The sequence below is a fragment of the Elephas maximus genome, chromosome 9 (genome assembly GCF_024166365.1).
Source record: "Elephas maximus indicus isolate mEleMax1 chromosome 9, mEleMax1 primary haplotype, whole genome shotgun sequence".
NCBI classification, from domain to species: domain Eukaryota; kingdom Metazoa; phylum Chordata; class Mammalia; order Proboscidea; family Elephantidae; genus Elephas; species Elephas maximus.
In genome coordinates this window covers 58454668-58474892 of record NC_064827.1, presented here as the reverse complement: position 1 = coordinate 58474892, position 20225 = coordinate 58454668, and the positions used below count along the sequence as shown (strand labels likewise).

General features: G+C 39.8%; 2 protein-coding genes across 5 annotated transcripts in view; both read left to right on the top strand.

Annotated features, from left to right (window-relative positions):
* The window catches only part of TMEM245 (transmembrane protein 245), a 104311-nt gene extending 88317 nt beyond the window's left edge, over window positions 1-15994 (top strand). For both annotated transcript variants that reach the window (XM_049896278.1, XM_049896277.1), the window contains 3 exons: window positions 807-981; window positions 2252-2446; window positions 10504-15994. In XM_049896278.1, the coding sequence (XP_049752235.1) occupies window positions 807-981; window positions 2252-2446; window positions 10504-10549 (416 nt within the window). In that variant the 3' untranslated portion in view covers window positions 10550-15994. The remainder of the gene's footprint in view (window positions 1-806; window positions 982-2251; window positions 2447-10503) is intronic.
* A 790-nt stretch (window positions 15995-16784) lies between these two features.
* CTNNAL1 (catenin alpha like 1) overlaps window positions 16785-20225 on the top strand; it is a 58998-nt gene continuing 55557 nt past the window's right edge. For all 3 annotated transcript variants that reach the window (XM_049896286.1, XM_049896285.1, XM_049896287.1), the window contains exon 1: window positions 16785-17035. In XM_049896286.1, coding sequence (XP_049752243.1) covers window positions 16895-17035 — 141 coding nt within the window. In that variant the 5' untranslated portion in view covers window positions 16785-16894. The remainder of the gene's footprint in view (window positions 17036-20225) is intronic.

Sequence of the window (20225 nt, the reverse complement as noted above, 5' to 3'; positions counted from 1 at the left end):
TACCTATGCCCCCTTCATTCTTTACATTCCCAAGTTCATTCATGTTCTTTCCCACTTTGGTATCCACCTTCCCACCCTCTGACATGCAAGTATGCTGAGAGCACATGAAGGTTGTTAGCTTATTTTAACCTTGTGAGGCAGGCAAGTAGGTGGTGTTATTCTGTTTATAGATGAGAAACCAAAGTTTTGCAAGGTCACACACCTGGTTAATGGTTAGAACCAGAACTAGAATGCCCATCTGCTGACTCCTAGTCTGGAGGGGAGCCAGATGGAGAGAGAGTACTAGAAGAACTGCTGTGAAGGGGATAGGCTTAAAGTGAGGTCTTTCCAGCATCAGGGTTATTTTGGTTTTGCTTTGTAAATCACAGTCCATTTTTATTAGAAAGAAGCAAGATAAAGGAATATGCATTCATATTTGAGGTTTAGAAACTAATTTCTGATTTGGCTTTGGACTTGGTACAAATTTTGACTAATGCTCTGAGGTTATGTTTATGGGACTATATATATATTCATTGGTAACCATTGATTCAGAATAGTAATAGGACATTAATATTTTATTGCTTAAGAACAGATTCAAAAAGTAGGTATACCCTTTAGAAATATTTTCATTGTCAAGTTTTAGGATATTAGACCTTCGGTTAACTAGAAAATTCAGTTAAACAGCATATCATTCCCCTAAAACTTGAGTTTGTATTTGCTTAACTTATTTCGGTGGAGATTTTTAAGCAGGAGGCGCTATTTCTGCTGTTTTGTTGTTATTTTGATGATGGTGTTAAGTTGCTTTCCCTTTTTTAATTTTCTTTTAGCTTTGGCAGCAATCCTTGGCGCAGTACCATTTCTGGGGACATATTGGGCAGCAATACCTGCAGTTCTAGACCTGTGGCTTACACAAGGGTTAGGATGCAAAGCCATCTTACTGCTGGTTTTTCATCTCTTGCCAACATACTTTGTAGATACTGCAATCTATTCTGATATATCAGGGTAAGTAATCTACAGAATTTCTAAAGTTGCTGGTGAATCATCCAGGTAGAGTTGTACTACTTTTTTTGTTTTGGGAGTAGGAGGGAAGGACAATGGTGGTAGGATTTTTCAGTGAAGTAGCCGTTTGTGTTCCCACAGATATAATAAAAGTTTAATTTAAAAATAACTAACATAAAGGTATTAGATTTTGTTATCATGTAAGTGTTGTTTACATTATATGAGAACCTGGGTGAAAACCAAATTGTGAACAGTTATCACTTAGTGGCATTTAACCTAGGAAAGATATGTTCATAGATGTACATAAAATATTTTAAGTACAATAAAGAATTAGTGATTATTTTCAGAACTTCTTTGCTTTTGGGAAAAAAAGCATTATTAGTTTATATTCCTGAGGATTTCCATATAAAACCAGACCTCTGCAAGGTAATGTCTGAAAAGCAGGATTTAAGATATAATAGCATGATTCTAAGATGAAAACGGGTTAAATTTAAAGCCGAATAAAAACTTTGGCCATAATATCTGGCTGTCTTTGTAGATGTTTATATCTCTTTTAGAAATTTCATTAAGTAAATCAAGCTGATTCTCATTTAATCATGATAGTAAATACTTTCCCTATCCAAATTCACATTGCTTATTGGAATCTAGGATGAGACAGAGTGTTGGATTTTGATCAGCAACTTGTGTTGCTGTGGTGCCGAACAGTTCTCAGCAGAGCTTCCAGACTAAGACAGACTAGGAAGAAAGACCTGGTGATTTACTTCCAAAAATCAGCCAGCAAAAACCCTATGTATCACAACAGTCTGACCCTGTTGTGCATGGAGTCGCCATGAGTTGGGCCAACTTGACAGCAGCTAAAAACAGCAATAAATCAAATTTAGAATATGGTCTACTGAGACTATTATAATAGTTAATACATTAAACTTTCTTTATGTAAAACCATTACAATAAGGGCTGGTAGGGTCTAGATTTATAGAAAAAGTTCCCTTCAGTTAATTTGAAATTTAGTTTACTTGATGGACCTGTAAAGAAAGGTGTATGTCACACACATGCTGGATTTGCAAGGAAATTCTTGCATCCCAGTATTTTTACAATCAATGTTCATTTATCTGTGTTGAGGTAATCTAAAGCTAAACCTAAAGCTGATAATAAAATTTAAAAAATATATAGTACATTCAATCATTAACTTTGCGTTAGAGAATGTATTTCGCATTTACTCCAAGGCTTATGTTTGTTAAAAGTCATGAGCTAATCAGTGTGCTCTTCTTTCCAGAGGTGGCCATCCTTACTTGACAGGTTTGGCAGTGGCTGGCGGAGCCTATTACTTGGGCCTGGAAGGAGCAATCATCGGGCCCATACTTCTCTGCATACTCGTGGTTGCTTCCAACATCTATAGTGCCATGCTGGTGAGTCCCACGAATTCAGTGCCTACACCGAACCAGACCCCGTGGCCTATTCAGACTCAACGGTGAGTTAAAGCAGAATGATCTTAAACCACGTGTGAAAATTGAACCATCTGGTCTCTATTTTTGATCTCACTAGTCTGTCAGGGTACAAGGTATTTCAGTGCCAGTGCTGTGCTAAAGATTGTAGAAAACACTAAGGAGATACATATCATTTGTTTACAGACTTTCGGGTTTCAAAAACTAAATTGAGTCAGAATTGTTAATGTCATGAAAGAGCAAAAATAAATTAAAAAATGGAAAGGCACATGTGGAGCATGGTATGCTAGATTAAAGGACGATGAAGAAATAGGACAACCAAATACAGTGCATTAATTCTTGATAGGATCCTGGATTGGGGTTGTGGGAATCTATGCAGGACATTTCTGGAGCAATTGGAGAAATGTGAATATGGACCATATGTTAAATACTGTTAGTATATCAATGCTAAACCTCAGATGTGATAATGGTACTTTGGTTATGTCGGGGAATATCCTTTAGGGGTGACATGTCATGATACCTACAACCTGTTTTCAAATAGTTGAGCCAAAACAGAGAGAAAGTGACTGTAGCAAAATCAACAATTGGTGAATCTAGTGAAGGGCATATGAATGTTAATTGTACTGGTCTTTCTCTGCAGGGTTATACTTTTTCAAAATAAAAAGTTAGGGAAAATTATTTGGGGCATCAATATAGAGCTGCAACTTATTATTTTTTAAGTAAACTTTTCTTTTTGAGGTATATCTTGCATATGGTGAAATGCACATCTTAAATATAGAGCTTGGTGGTTTTTTTCATGTATTTATGCAACCGTCAACCCATATCAAGGTACAGGATATTTCTGTTACTTTAGAAAGCTTCTGAAAGACCCCTCCTTTGCCAGTATTCTAACCTCTGTCACCTTAGATTAGTTTTGTCTTCTTATGACCTTCATGTAGAAAGAGTAATTTAGTATGTACTCTTTAGTCAGGTTTCTTATGCTGAACATTGTATTTGTGAAATGCTTCCATGTTATCTGTCCATGTAGCAGTTGTTCTTTTACTAATTGCTACCTAGTGTTCCAGTTTATTCATTGTAGTATTGATAGACATTAGGGTATTTTCCGGTTTATGGCTGTTACGAATCAAGCTGCTTTGAGCATTCTTGTACATGTCTTTTGGTGGACACGAGTATTTACTTCACTTGGTTATGTACCTAGAAGTGGAATTGCTGGGTATACTCTGTGTTAGCTTTGGTAGATACTGCCAAATAGTTTCCCTATGTGATTGTACCAGAAATTACATTTTAAAACAAAGTAAGACAGTCTCAGGATAAAAGGATTTTAACCTCACAGAGAATACAATGCATTTTCTTTATTCTTTCAGTTGGAAAACATGGTTTTTCCAGCTGTTGGATATTACAGTGTAATTGAGGAATTGTTAACAAGTTGGTTCTGATGATGTGCTTAGTGAAACTATCTTATTTTATTACTTAACATTCTTTTAAAACAGGGTTCTTTTTATTTTGTTTTAAATGTTATATTTTGTGAAGAGAGACTGGGACTTTTAACTCAGAAGAAGTAGGAAAAGTTTCTGAGTTAGAGCTGTTTGGTTCAAGAGCCATTTTAGCTGTTGCAAGGCACTTGATGGCAGGAAAAAATCTGTTTCCTCAAAAAGAATAAAAAGAATCAGAGGTACTTTGGTGGTTTTGACCAAAGGTTTACCACTCGGGATGGCGACACTTTTATCCTTTTCTGCCTTTGCCTCTTAAAGGAGGCAGATACCCGAGTAGACAGTTTCTTCAATGCAATAGAGAGCCCTTGCTAACTTGACATTCTATCCTTGGGACTCACCAAACAAAAAGCAAGAAAGAAAATTGGTTGAACAATATTTTGCTGTTATTTTAGGAAAAACTTTTAATTGATGATTCCAGATTAGCAGTATAGGATTTAGTTTCTAAGATGAAAAAAAGAAACTAATACGAATTCCTCTAAAGGCAAATGATTTTCTTTCCCTCTTGTTTCCATCTGAAGGTTGGAAGATTTTTGATTATTGGCTCGTATTATGAGGGCAGAATTTACCCAGAAGCTTTAGCTTGGCCTTGTTGTTATATGTGTAAACATAATATAATCTGGCAGGGCCATTTCCTTGTGGAACCCTTGATATCAGTGTCTTTTAGTTCCTCATTTTGGGCTAGTAAATTCCTCCAAGAAAGATCTTCTCATCTTTCTCCTAGAGGTTGAAGGCTTTGCTGCCAGCATTCTCGGAGCCAAGATGAGGAAAAAGACTGCATGGGTTCAAGATATAAACATTCACTTAATCTCTCGGCTGTCATTATCCCCATCCTCATCGCTGCCTGTTATCCCCTAGTCCAGTTTTACCTTCTCCAAAAGGAAAAATCTCTAGCTTTCTGCCAGGGAGGGGAGAGGGTAAGGGGAGTTACTTGGCTGGAAGGAAATAAAGAAAAGATTGAGGAGGAGGGTCTTACTGCTTTTAAGTAGACTTTAAAATTTTTCTTCTATGTTTAGCCCCACCTTCAACCCCACTTCCAGAGTTATTTGATAACACCAATTTCTGAGCCTTTTGGGGGATTTTGATGAATAAATCAGATTGTTTCTTGGCTTTTCCCACTACTGGCTTAGGATTCAGCTTTTTAACATATCCTAGGCTGGTTACTAGTTGTCTACCTGCTCTATGTATCTTCAAAAAGCTTATAGTGCTTGCCTCTTCTCAACTATTTTTTTTTGGGTCGGTTTATGCTTTTTAAAAAATTATTTTACTGACATTCTAATGGAATTTTGGGAGAGCCTGAATTCAGAAAATGTGTGTTCAATATATCACTCTTTAGAGAAGTCTAAATGACCTCTTAAATAGTAACAAAAACAAACACTGCGAACATTTATTGGGATTTACTTTTTGCCAAATTCTGTGATAGAACTCTATGTGTGTTATGTTGCTTATTTTACTGAATCTGCCCAATGTTTTCATATGACATTAAAAAAAAAAAACAAAACTTGCAAACCCGTTGCTGGCGAGTCAGTTCCAACTCATAGTGACCCTGTAAGACAGAGTAGAACTGCCCCATAGTGTTACCAAGGAGTGACTGGTGGATTCAAACTGCCGACCTTTTGGTTAGTAGCCGAGCTCTTAACCACTATGCCACTATTAGGTACTATTATTTTCCATGTTTTATAAATGAGGAAATTGAGGCTTAGACAAGGTAACTTACCCACAGTCACATAGCTAATAAGCAAGTGGGCTGGTGTGTTTCAACTCAATCTTTCTCTCCTTTTTTCTTCCCTAATCCCCCTAGAAAAAAACATCATGCTCTGTTTCCCAGCTCGGTAAATGTTACCCTCAGCTTATGTTTGCCATATTGTCATCCTTACTACATCCCATGCCTTCATTTATCATCTTGACCGAGTCCTGTCAGTTCTACCTCAGAATCTATCCTTGCCTTTCTATCCCCAGTGCCACTTCCCTGGTCTAAGTTGATCTAAGCTACTGGTATTTCTGACCTGGACTGCTGCGTAGTCTAAGTCCCCTACCAAACCTTTCAGCGTCTCTTACTATTTTCTGGTCTGTTGTCCATAGTGCAGCTTGTAATCCGTATAAGCACATCTGATCATGAAGCTGACTAAAAAGGCTTCCCATTGGTTTTAGGAGAAAAATCAAAATCCTTGACGTGACTAGCAAGGCTCTACCTGGTCTGTCCTGTGTCAAAACTTGAATTTGCCCATAAGACTTTCCATGCTTTCTTTTTGTCTACTTCTCCAGACTCATCTGTTGTTGCTTCCTGCCTTGCATTTTATTTTCTAGCCATATTGAACTTGTTTTAATTCCCTGAAATCAGTCTAATCTTTGCACGTGTTGTCCCCTCTGTAAAGAATACCACTCCTTTCTAGCCAAGTCCAAGTATTATGGCCTATATTTAATAGAGTCTTCTTCTGAATCGCACTACTGGAATTCTCTGGACTAGGTGAGATGTCCTTGTTATGTGTCTCCATAGCATCTTGCACTTCTGTGGAAACTTAAAATATATAAATGCGTGTTTAATTAACACAACAGAGAAACAGAGAATGTTGTTTTTTTCTAGGGGGATTAGGGAAGAAAAAAGGAGAGAAAGATTGAGTTGAAACACACCAGCCCACTTGCTTATTAGCTATGTGACTGTGAGTAAGTTACCTTGTCTAAGCCTCAATTTCCTCATTTATAAAACATGGAAAATAATAGTACCTAATAGTGGCATAGTGGTTAAGAGCTCGGCTACTAACCAAAAGGTCGGCAGTTTGAATCCACCAGTCACTCCTTGGTAACACTATGGGGCAGTTCTATTCTGTCTTACAGGGTCACTATGAGTTGGAATTGACTCGCCGGCAACGGGTTTGCAAGTTGTTTTTTTTTTTTTTTAACGTCATATGAAAACATTGGGCAGATTCAGTAAAATAAGCAACATGACACACATAAAGTTCTATCACAGAACTTGGCACAAAGTCTTTCCCACTGGTTGGTAAGCTTTCTGAAGAAAGAAGCTGTAACTAACTTGTTTACTATTGTTTTACCATTTCCAGCATGGTGCTTGGCAATAGAAAGCACTCAGTGAAAATCTGATGCATTAATAAATTAGTGAAACAAAAAACAAATCAGACAAAAAGAGTTTTTGCAGTATAACCTTGAGGTTGATAGAAGAGGATGGGACATGTTAAGCCACAGACTTAGAACTTTATTCAAAATTTGTTGGAAATATACGTCATAGTTGATGGCATGTGCTTTGTCACAAGGTTATGTAACTATGTACTGGCGAAGGGCTTAGGAAATACACACTCAACTGTGTGGAGCCAACTGAGCAAGTTAAATTCATCACTTAAATCTTTTTATTTTTAAACATCCAAAATTTGTTCTACATCTCTCGTAGGCTGGGAGTCAGCAACTCTTGAGTTGTTAAATCAGAAACTATTTAAATATTTATGTAGAGGATATGGGAGAGTGGGAGGTAAAATGGATTTTAAAATATCCAATTGAAACTTTGGGGAAAACAGATCCTAAAACTTTTTAAAAGAGCAAGTAAATGAAAGATCATACTGCTCAATCCCCGTTGCCATCAAAAGAGGCATACAATGTTATTAACAATTCTTTGTCCACCCAGCCACATGTAGTCCCATTCTGCATTGACCATTCTTAAATGAGAAATTTTACCACTGTGGCTTTTAGGAGCTTAATCTGTATGGTTTGGGGAAAAAAATACTGTAGATGCTTTAGGTAGGGCAGTAAACATTTTTAGAAATAAATTCTGTAAATGCAGGTTTATATCCTTGTTTCTAATCCAGAGAGTTAGATTTATATGAGCCCTAGTGATTAATTAGCTATTCCTCTTGATTAGGCCAGAAACCAGTCATTTCTGCATCTCTAGGTTTGTTTTCCTAGAGATAATCAGAGGTTTGTTTAAGATCAGTGTTATTTCTATAGCGTTTTACACACACATACATACACCTATTGTCATAACATCTAGAAATAATACTGAGATGGAAAATACTTGGTTACTTTTATCAGCTTGCTTTCACCTTGTTTTCTTCTGTGTCCTTTTGGAGGTTTTCTTGGCCTGGGGGCAGAATTGAATAGTAGGTATGAATTTCAAGGTAACGACTAAGCTTACTTGTCAACAGAAAGCAGTCTCTAGGCCAGCCACAGTCTTAATCTTATTTCATGCATCTTTGCCCTAAGGCAGAATCTTCATTCATAATTTAGAGAAATTGAAGAGTTATACATTCCGACTTGCAGGTGTTTAAAAATAGAGAAACATAGAGTTAGGTGAGACTGTGAAAAGTAGATATATAAATAAATAGGTAGGTAGATAACTACAGCAGTGGCTTTCAACCAGGGATGATTTTGCTTCCCTCAGGGAACAGTTGCCAATATCTGGAGACCTTTTTTATTGTCATGGCCTGGGAAGTGCTACTGATTGCTAGTGGGTGGTGGTCAGGGATGCTGCTAAACACTTTGTAATGCACATGACAGCCCCTTACTATAAAGAATTCTCTGATCCAAAATGTCAATAGTGCTGCTGCTGAGAAACTCGGATCTATATGTATATGTAGGTATAAATATTTAGATAGATTAATATTAATAGATTTAAACATAATGTATATATTTAAATCTTAGTTTTGAAAATTATTTTCAGAATGTAGAAATATTTAAGGAAACAAGATTCATTCCAGTTCTTAAACTTGTAAGCATATCCTCAACGTGGTGGGGTTAGTCATGTTAGACATAAACCCGTTCGAAGCCACAGGAGCCATGGTCAGGAAGCCTACTCGTTCTCAAAGCTGTTCCTTTAGAAGTAGAGCTGTGCTAGTTAGAGGCATGCTTCAGAGGTACAAGAAGCTTAGGGCGTATTCAGTGAGCCTTAAGATGATCAAGCATCCTCGAAAATCTCCTTTCTGTAAATTTTACCTGTGCCTCCCTTGACATTGAAGTGTTTTCTACATTGTGCTAAGGGATTGGCCTTTAATTTATCTTGACCGTATATATATATAACACTCCTAGATAGTTGGATAAATTGACAACTGAGAAGACAAAAAGAATAAGAAAGGTAGCATGAGCGTGGAATTGCATTTTCAGATTATGTGCTTTATCAGTTTTTAGATGATTTCGCCTAATGACAACTTTTTTAAATCTTTTTTTCTTACAACTATAAAAACTGAGCTGTTGACATTTTGACACACTTATATTCTCTGTTAGGTCTCTTTCTAGTGAGAATATTGAGTAATCTGTTTTCAGTAACCAATACTTGGCTGCTGGTATAAAAATAAAATTAGCTTTGTTTGATTATGATAGGCTAAAAAGGAATAGCACAGATGCTATAGTGATGTGATTACAGATTAATATTATTTGAAGACTTTAAAACTGTCTTGAAAAATGCGACTATTTTAAACTCACCTATCTTTATGTATTCCTGATTGGTAGTATTGTTTGTAAGGGAGCAGGGTAACTTCTGTCCAAAAGGATGATAATAAATTTGTGCTTCATATCTGTATCATTTGGTAACCAACCAGCTAACCAACAAACAAAAAAACTCAGAAAACCCACTGTCAACACAACGCAGAGTAACAGTGACTTAAAGGAGCTAGAAGTTTATTCCTTTATTTCTGCTTGTATAAAAGAAGCCCAGAGGTAGGTGGTCCAGGGCTAGTAGGATTATTCACAAACATTTGGGCCCAGCTTCCCTCTCTCCTGATGTTCTTTTCATCAACCTTGGGATGAGGCCTTTTGGTCCAAGGTACATGCTTGAGCTCATGTTTATTGATGAACTCTGGCCTGGCCATCTAGGCTGCTAACACAAGTGCAGACCTGACTGAGTGACACTTGAGCATGTGAATTATATAGCGAAGGGAAACTGGCTACCACAGTCCTCAGGTAGAAACCTCATGTATGCAGGAGACCACAGGCATGCCGTGCAACCCAGATATTTGCTGCCAATTAGCAAGATTCATTTAGCTTACCTGATGTGGGACAGAGAGTACAATTACAAGGTCATTGGTTAAAAGTCTCCACTTTCCCTCCCATGAACCTTATCCCTCAGAGCTTGGACTGTGCTGGAGCAGGTGTCCTATTTTATAGTTAAATATTTCACTTCGCCCTTTATCTTTGCTCTCTTGGTATTTTTTCTCTTTATCTAAATCACATCCAGTTTTCAGCCAGCAAGGAGGAAAGGCTGAAGAATATCGTCCTTCTCTTTTAAGGACAGTGCTCAGAAATTGCACACTTCCACTTATATCTCACTGGCCAGAACTTAGTCACGTGGTCATTTGTAGCTTCAAGTGAACATAGTCTTTTAGGTAGGAGACAGTGAGTCCAACAAAAAATTGGGATTCTTAATACTAAAGAATGACAGACAACTAGCAGACTTTGAAACAATACTCATTGAAAATAGTAAGAAAAAAAGTATATAACATCATTACTGCTCTCAAAGATTATAAAAATAAGATACTATCTTTTATGGTACTGAATTACTGGATAGATGTTTTGTATTTTTAATTATCTCTGTGATTTTTTATTTTTTTCTTTTCCAAAAGCAAAACTAATCATTTTGTCTTTTCTTCTTACAGGACTTTCCGTGACATTTCTGATGATCTGAAATCTTCAATAGACTGACAAGGCTTCCACTGAAATGATTTTTCTAGGAAACCCAACTGACAGTGAGTTCAGCTCAGCTGTGTCCTTCTGTCCTTTCAGCTGTGCCCAGCAAGCAAAGCCCAGAAAAGAAACAGAACCCTCCTGACCTTACATACAGAATGCCTGGACAAGAGAGAACTTGATGTGGGCTGCTTTTCATTTTAAAACACAGCTTTGGAGCTTAGAAATGTGGTTTGCTCACTTAAGTGTTTCTAAGATGGCTTGAAAAGTTTCAATTTATGCACTGGTACTATGGCTTGGAATTTTCCCACTTTGATTATCTATATTATTATATGTATTTATAAAGTTATTTTAAGAGCTCTAAACTACATGCTATTAAAAGTGTATACTATATAATTTTTTCCAGTTTAAGAAATTGGTTCTTAAACTTTTCTCTGACAGTCACTTTTAATGGAGAGGATTTTCACCTTCTGTTACGTAGCTGCGTGAGCTGGAAAAATGAGTTTTCTACCCTGCTGTCACTCAGTGGGGAGCCCTGGTGGTGCAGTGGTTAAACTCTGGGCTGCTAACCAAAAAGTTTGCGGTTTGAATCCACTAGCAGCCCTGCTGGAGAAAGATATGGCAGTCTGCTTCCGTAAAGATAACCAAGGAAACCCTACGGGCCATTTCTGCTCTGCCCTTTATGGTGGCTGTGAGTCAATCAGCACTACACATCAGGTTTGGTTTTTTTGGTTATCACTCTTTATCTTCCCATATTTAAGAAAGAACAGAAAGCATAGGGGTAGATGTGACTTATTTGAGGTTCAGTTTTATGTTGCAACCATAGGAGAGACAAAGACCGAAGCTCTTCCTCCTCTGCCTTTCCACCCATCTCCTATTACACCATTGTCGAATTCCTGAAACTTGGCTGACCACATCCAAGTACTCATTAAACTGCTATTAATGATAATATGATAGAATTCATGCTGTAATTATAGTGTTTTCGCCCCTAATGTTTTGGTTTTGTTTTTTAAGTGAAAAAAATCTCAGGAATAGCTGTAGTGTTTTGTTACATGTATCCGTGTTTCATTATTTGGAATTCCACCAATTAGTTACTTATTAGCAATAGGATTTTATATTTATGTTGTATGTTTCATCATCACTGAGTGCAGTGCCTTGCACATAAGACACTATATGAATGATTGTTGAATTAAATTGTAGCTTTTCAAACAGCCTAGATATTATAATAACCAGCATATGCTTTACATTTTGCTAAACCTTTTTGTTCATGTTATTTCACAACCCCTTCACATCAGCTTTCGTGCAGTTTCACATTATGTTATAACAGTTTCACATAAATGGGGAAACTAAAGTTTAAAAAAGTTAAGTGACTCAAAGTCATGAAAGTCATAACTCAAAGTCACAAAGCTAGTAAGACTTGACCTCAGGTCTGTCTGACTCCATAACTTGAAATCTCTGCTATACTGTGGAGTCTTCCTTCTGAAATCTTGCCCAATGTTTCCCAGTGCTATGAGATTGAATAGGTGTTGCTATCCATTTGTTATAAATGAATTTAAGACCTGTCCTACAGTTAATGATGGGGCTGGGACTAGAGCCCAGCTCTTAGCTTTGTGCCCTTTCCACTGTACAAAATAATCATGAGACTCTTCTCTGCCCAAGGGAATATGGAGGAAAAGGGGTTCATAAGTATCAATGGTTTTCTTTTGTGGAAAACAAATGTCTTCTCACTAAGAAGTATAAAAAAAGAAGTATAGTTAATATATTAATTAGCTTACATGTGTTCTGATACTACTTAAGAAAAACACATCTGGAAAAGGTCACCATGAGTTCGTTGATCTGCAGTAGGCTACATGCAGATCTCTTACTTTTTTATGAATCCTTCAATAATTATAATCTGACATTCTAACACTTGTTAAATTTGGCCACTAAATAGCACGTTCTGTACTTTAGTCAGTTGTTCATTTATTTAGAAATTTGTTGAGAGTTTGTACTCTGTAGAGTGCTATAGGGAGATAACTCATTAGAAGGCCTTCTTTCACCTTAAATATTAGCCAGATCATGTGTAATGCTAAATTTAAATTTTTTGCATTAAAAGGATTAAAAAAGAAATCAGGTTTGTTTTTTGTTCATTGTGTATTGATAAGTTTATAGCTATAATGACCACATTAATAAGAGGCACCTATTGTACACAATGACTTAGTCTGTGTACATAAATTATGTTCCTCTAAAGTGCTTTTGGAGCCCTGGTGGCACAGTGGTTAAGAAATCATCTGCTAACCAAAAGGTCAGCAGTTTGGGTCCCCCAGCTGCTCCTTAGAAATACTATGGGGTAGTTCTGCTCTGTCCTATACTGTAGGGTTGCTATGAGTCAGAATCAACTCCATGGCAGCAGGTTTGGTTTTTTACTTTTTGGTAAAGTGCTTTTAGCTGTATAAAGTGATATTGCAAGTAACTAAACTTAAGCTAACATATGACTGTTGCTGGGCATAATTATTAGTATGAATATGGAGTTTTTAGAGGGAAACTTTAAGTACTCTAAGCACTAAGAGAATAGAGTTGCCAAAATTAGCAGCAATGATGCAGTATCCCCCTGAAATATCATGAACAGAGGTACCCTACAGAGCAACATACTCCCACTCAGGAAACAAACTGCCACAGGACTCCAGTGACAGTGTGAGGAATAGGAAGGTTAACTAGCTGGGGGGAGTCTGACAGGGACCCTCGGAGACAGAGAGGAGCAGCCTAGCATGCCCCCTCTCTACCCTATTTAAAGACTTTCAAATATAGTGAAAAGATTTTATAGAATTCTCACAGGGCGTAGAGACCAAGTGGTATGACCCAGAAAGAGCTTCCCTAGGAACAAACCATGCATTGATGAGGTAGAATTTGCTTCAGTAAAAACCAAGTCCATAAATCCTGTCACAATATCTTGTCATTTTATAGCTTTATTAAAGATTAGTTTCAAGTACACATTCACTATTCAATTGTAAGCTGAATGGGAGGGCATGGTGCAGGGAGAGGAGGAGATTGAAACCCTCTCTACAGAATTGTTCCTCTCTTTTGAGAATGAGGACAGGATATGGAATTTTCAACATAAACCCCATGTCATTTAAGTCCGAAATTCCTGTTACACTCTGTTCCTAAAAGTTCTGTCTGTCAGACTGCCTTAGATGCCAGTCTTATTTTTTGTTGCTGTTTAATTGCGAGGGTTCATAACACCGTCTTCCATGAAAGATGGTTAGCTGGCAGAGTTCTTCCTTGATTTCTGAGACTGGTGTGGGTTGATTCCTGACAGTGGGAGGATACCTGGGAAGTGTTACGGAGACTGTGTATTTAAAAATTCTGTACTCTTTGGAAGTGGCAGCTGTTTATACCAGTTAAAGTGTATGCTGCTAAAGGGCTTGCAGATGAGGTCTAAACTTAGTCTTAACATGAACCCACTGTGACCCATCAGAATTTTCTAGTACCTCTAGTTCTCATATGGATGTATTAGTGCTTCAGGAATGTTCAATACTGGGCAAGAGATACTCAGAAATTCAGGCCATGATGGGTCAGATTAAGTTAGTTTAGTGAGCTATCCAGAGCTTTCAGTCTCAGGGTTTACAGGAAGGACCCCTTCAGGACTTCACATAACTCTTGTGCTGAAAGTCTCCCTAGACCCTTACATGAGTATTACAATGGGGCTTAGTGGGCGCATTTCACACTGGAAATAGTTTCTGGCAACATACTCCCAAATGTTAGTTCTAGATAAGAACAAGTACTTTTGTTTTTACAATTTTTTGTCATTTATGTATTTCATCATCAAATACATTAATTTTATTAATATATTGAGGACCTGCAAGAAATACATAAACACTATCTGAAACCACTAAGTAGTTATTTTTGGATAGTTTAAAAATGAAGCTAATCTGTCTGCTTCCTGCAGTCAGAAATTCTCAGCTAGAATGGATCTTACATAATTAGGTGATTCTGTCATTTTCTAGAGAAGGAAACACGTTCGTAGTTTAACATGACTTGTCTAACACACACAGCCAGTTAGTAACAGAATTTTGAGTAGAATAGTTTTTTTCCCCTCAGTTCATTGTTCTACTTCTTTTCCCTTTTCCCTGTATTTGAACAGCATTTGCCAAAATATATGTTCCTTATAGCAGTTGTTCTAAGGGATGTTAATAGATGTTGTAAGAGGGGGAAAAAATGTTGGAAGGGGAAGGGACTTTATGGTTTATTAAAATTGAGGAATGCTGAATTTGCTTCCTTTCTATAGGACCTCTAAGAGGTTTTAACTTACTGTTACCAGAACCAAACTCATTACTGTGGAGTCAGTTCTGACTCATAGCAACCCTATAGGACAGAGTAGAACTGCCCAGTAGGGTTTCCAAGGAGCGACAGGTGGAGTCAAACTGCTGACCTTTTGGTTAGCAGCCAATCTCTTGACCACTGTGCCACTAGGGCTCTGGGATGTACTATTACATGCCATGAATTTATAAGAGGGTTTGAAGACTGTGTTTACTAGACTTGCCCCCCTCCTTCTTTATTCAGAGAATCTCAAAGGATTGGTCCTTTAAGAAACACGGCTGTAGAGCAAGTTTACAGCCCTTTAGAAGACATCCTGATGAAAACACTGAATAGTAAATCGTTACCATGGTACCAGGTAATAAATCTCAAAGTTTAGTGAGATACTAGAGAGCGAGAAAATTTACATTTCAGAGCTATACTTAAAGTATAGAGATTCTTCTCCACCTATGGTGTGTAAAATCAGTATTTATGCTTAGTTTTGCAAGTTTGTAAAGAATCAGTTAATGTGCAGATACAGTGGTGATCTGTTGCTATTACATTTTAGTGATGCTTTTGTATGGCACTTTAGAGTTTTCAGATCCCTTTTCATAACAACCCTGTGAGGCAGGTGTTAAGTATTATCCTCATTGTACAGATGAGGCACTGGAGACTCAGAAAGGTTTGTTGAATTTCCCCTAACTTTATACCATAAAACGGTGGAGTCAGAATTTCAGTTACAGGACTTCTGACTCCAAGTCCAGCGTTCTTTCCTCCACACCTGGTTTCGTTTCTTTTTTTGTTTCTAGCTTTGTATTGTACAATGGAAGGTGCGGAAGTAAATCTTAAAGTAACGTTTTGGCTTATTATTGAAATACCATTTCTATTGCAGTGACCAGGAAAATAACTCATTGTAGCTAATCCAAAGAAGACCCTTCTTTTGTCCTTTGTAGTGCCACTTGTTGAGGTGACTAAAGTGTTCTTGGAAATATTGTTTAATTTTGAGGTCAGGATTTGATATATCTAGTTGTAATTGCTAATGTAACCTTTTGAAAATGTATCAACTCAGCATTCTCAGGCAAAGTAAAGATGGTTTGAAAGTAAAAAGAGTACTCAAATACAACAGTAAATATTCTTTATTCTCACATAAATGCTGTTTCTCAGCTTTAACCTGCTTTGACAACCTACTGATGTAACTTTTGTAAATGTAAAATGTTTATATTTTGAAATAAAATTAATAGTGTTCAATGAATCTGGTGGTAAACTTAGTCTTATTTCTGTTGAGATAAAGAGTGAAGCCAAACTTTAATGAAGATGTCCATCTGTCTCTTAGGCCTTGTGTCTTGCCTTTTACTTAGGCTACAGTGAAGTTTTTTTGAAATATGGTCAGTTTAAGTAAGGGAAGCTGTATTTGAGGAGTGGGTGCCTGAAGGGTGTCCAAGGCTGAGGCCGTAAGTTATGACTCTATTCAATATAGGACTTTCACAGAGGAAAAATAACTGCTGTGCATAACACTGGTGAACAAACCTGAAGAGCCTATAAAGCGAAGTAATATCAGAAGCACGTTTCAGCAGTGCTTGGGAAAGACCTTTCAGATACCTGGAGTTGGTAGTATCAGTCTGACATTGTGAATGGAGAAATGATCCTGGCTAAGGTGGAGGGTGAACTATAACTAGCAGTTACCCTCCTCTAGTCGATTATGGTTCATGGTGACCCCATGTGTGAGAACTGTGCTCCTCAGGGTTTTCAGTGGCTGTGATCCTTCCCAAGTAGTTCCCTACTCTAGCCGTGGAGAGCGGCCAGGAACCCACCCAGGTCTCCTGAGGAGAGGAGGAGGTGGGGCAGGCAACGGAGTCAGAAGTGGGGGGCTGGGCGGGGCTGCGGAGAGCGGAGCTGCCCTGGAGCGCGTAGGCCATGAAGGCGGGGCAGAGGCGGAGGCGGAGGCGGAGGCGGAGGCTGGGCGGTGCTGGGCGGGGGCGGGGCCTCGGGCGGTGCGGTTGCGCTGCTGCTGTTGCTGCCGCGGGCTGGTGGGCCGGCGGACAGCGGGCCCGCAGCGGCGCGGAGTGTGGGCTTAGGCACCGGCGGAGGGCCATGGCTGCCTCTCCGGGCCCCGCTGGCGTTGGCGGCGCCGGAACATTCCACGGCTCCAGCCCGTCGGGCTTCGCCTTCGACTCCGGACTCGAGATCAAAACTCGCTCGGTGGAGCAGACGCTGCTCCCGCTAGTTTCTCAGGTAAAGTGGCGCCCAGCGCAGCCCTTCGTCTCCCTCCAGCTGCGGCTCGCGATGGCGGCGGCCTCCAGCTCGGCCGGGGCCCGGCCGGCCCGGGAGGACTGCGCCGTCGGTGTCGGACGGCCTGGCTGGGCTTAGGGACGGGCCTGGCTCAGGCGCCGGGAATCGGGGCAATCTGAAATGCAGCGGCCAGGCCAGAGTGGGGCTGAGCGGCAGGGAGGCTGCGGGACGGCGGCGGCTGGGCCGGCTCGGCGGAGCCCGGCTCGGACTCGGGTGCCTGGCCCGGCAGGTGCGCTGCCCGGTCTGCCCCCAGGACTGGCTTCGGGCTTGCGGCCGCAGGCGGCCCCCGGCTGAGCGAGGCCGCCTCCGCTGGGACAGGCAGCCATGCCCAGTACCCGGGAGGCTGAGAAGACCTGAAGGCCCCCAGCTGTCCCGGGGCCCTCCTCGTTGCCGCTCATTAACCGACTGAGGTCAAACTTTTGCATCCCCAATCCAAACCCAGGACTGTCGGCCACTTTGGGCACTTCCTACTAGCCAGGTCCAGCGTGCTCTCCCCGAGGCCTTTGTCCCTCTCCCTTGCCTGTGTGTCGGCTCCGCCTATCTCTCCTTCACCCTGGGCCACCCTGCACCTTCTCCTTAACCTGCCAGCCCCTCCTGGTCAGCCTTGGTCAGGCGTCTTGGAAGAGAGGACTATCTGGTAGTTAACTAGGACACACACCTTTTTGCCAAATCCCACTTTGGGAGGTATGCATGATTGTATTGCTGGTCATAACAGAAGTCAAGAATCAGCTAACCGATGCTTAGTTTTAGAAAGGTTTTTGTTACTCTGAGTTGATTTATACACAGCCCGAGGGCTAGAATTCCTCGCTCAGATCTGTTGTAATGTGCCAACCACTGTGAGGAGCGAAGAATGGTGTGCCTGCAGGAACGGGTTGGCAATGTGTGACTCACAACTGATTGTAAAAATCTTTATGATTCATACCAGTATTATCAAGATTTTAGACGTAGAATGAATCTTTGAGGTTATCTGACTCTAAATTAAAAAAAGAAAAAATTCTTTCTTACAGCATCCTTAACACCTGGTCAACAGTTTTCTGCTTAAACATGTTCAATGATGGCTGGAAAGCCTGTAGCTTTGAGAAATGGCCTGTTACATACAATTCTAAATTTTCTTCTCCATCACAGCCTTGCTAGTATTTGAAGACAGCTGTCACACATGTCCCTAAACTCCTGTTATGTTGATGAAATAACCCCAATTTCTTCATCTGTGCTTATTTTAGCATGGCTAACAGTAAACGGGAAGCTCTGGTGGTATGTAGTAGTTAAGAGCTACAGCTGCTAATCAGAAGGTCAGCAGTTCAAATCCACCGGGTGCTCCTTGGAAACTCTATGGGGCAGTTCTAGTCTGTCCTTTAGGGGTCTCTATGAGTTGGAATAGACTTGATGGTAACAGATTTGGTCTTTGTTTTTTGGTAACAGTAAATGAGTATACGACACACATACACTTCTGATTGAGGTACTGACCAGTGGGAAGGAGTGCGGGGATCAGTCAGTAATGTCTGTAGTAATTGGTCCCTTCACCCCAAGAACAACAACACAACTACAACTGAAAGTGAGAAATACTGGAGCAGTTTTAAGAGACAGAGAGGGGAGAAGAGGATGGCTGAGTTCAAGTTGATAGTGTTTTGTATGCGTTTAGTTAACAATATGTATATAGTGCTCCGGAGTCCCAGAGGCACCTTGGAAGAGAGGCCTCCTGATCTAATGGAGCACAGTTGTACTCTGAACCACCTGGGGTTGGCATGAGTTGGAATTGACTGGGCAGCAGCTGGTGGTAGTGGCGATAGTACTCCATTAACTCATTCAACAATCCTACAAGGTGCCCATATGTTTATTCTCATTTTACAGATGAGGAAACTGAGGAATGAAAAAAGAATAGGGAGGTCAAATAATTTCCCTCCAGTTTTTCAACTAACCAAAAGCCAAACCCACTGTCCAGTCAATTCTGACTCATAGCAACCCTACAGGACAGAGTAGAACTGCCACATAGGATTTCCAAGGAGTGGCTGATAGATTCAAATTGCTGACCATTTGGTTAGCAGCCGAGCTCTTAACCAGTGCGCCACCAGGACTCCATCTTTCAACTAGTATGTGCGAAACTAGGATTTGAACTCAAGCAGCCTGGCTCCATAGTCACACCCAGGGACTATCCACTCTAGAAACTAGAAGCAGTGATGAGGTCACCTGTTAGGTACTACAAAGAGAGCCTGCAATGGAAAACAAGCTGGACGATTGTTGCAATCTGGAGAAATGGTAACCTTTCACAGTATTGCTGCTAAAAACGTATCAGTTCAACAGCTCTGCTGATGAGAGTTAACTAGAGGTCAATGCCAAAGGGCGAAATGCCAGGTTTTTTTTTTTTTTTTTCTGTTAAAGCCACTTGCAGGGCCACAGCTAAGGTTCTGCATCCCACACATTTTGTACTATAACCGATATTCCTAATGATTTACTATTGTTGTACGCAATCGAGTTGATTCTGACTCATAGCAATCCTATATGACAGAGTAGAACTGCCCCATAGGGTTTCCTAGGCTGTAATCTTTATGGGAGCAGATCACCAGGTCTTTTCTCCTACAGAGCTACTGGTGGGTTCAAACCGTAGACTTTTTGCTTAGCAGCCAAGCGCTTAACTGTTTCTCCACCAGGGTTCCTAATGATTTACTGTACTCAACAAGAAAAAGTGAAAATTATGCTTAAAATTAAAAAATGATTAAAGTATGGTCAGAATACTCTGTTAACAAAATAGCAAAGTGTGAAGTACAATTTAAATGATTTTAAAGTTTCAATGAGTGCTTAAAAAAAAAAGTTGCGGTTGGGTCAATTCCGACTCATAGCAACCCTGTAGGTCAGAATAGAACTGCCCCATAGGGTTTCCAAGGAGCAACTGGTGAATTTGAACTGCCAACCTTTTGGTTAACAGCTGAGCTCTCAACCACTGTGCCGCCAGGGCTCCACAGTGAGTACTTAAGGGATTCAGTTAGAATGCAAGTGCCTCAAAGAGCAGTTACTGGTAAGGACACAGTAAATGCTTGCTATTGATGCTTAAAGTATACTTGTGGACATTTTAAGGAATCCATGTTTCATGGTAAAACATTAGTTGGATAATACTGCAGCATGCTTAGAAAATGAGACT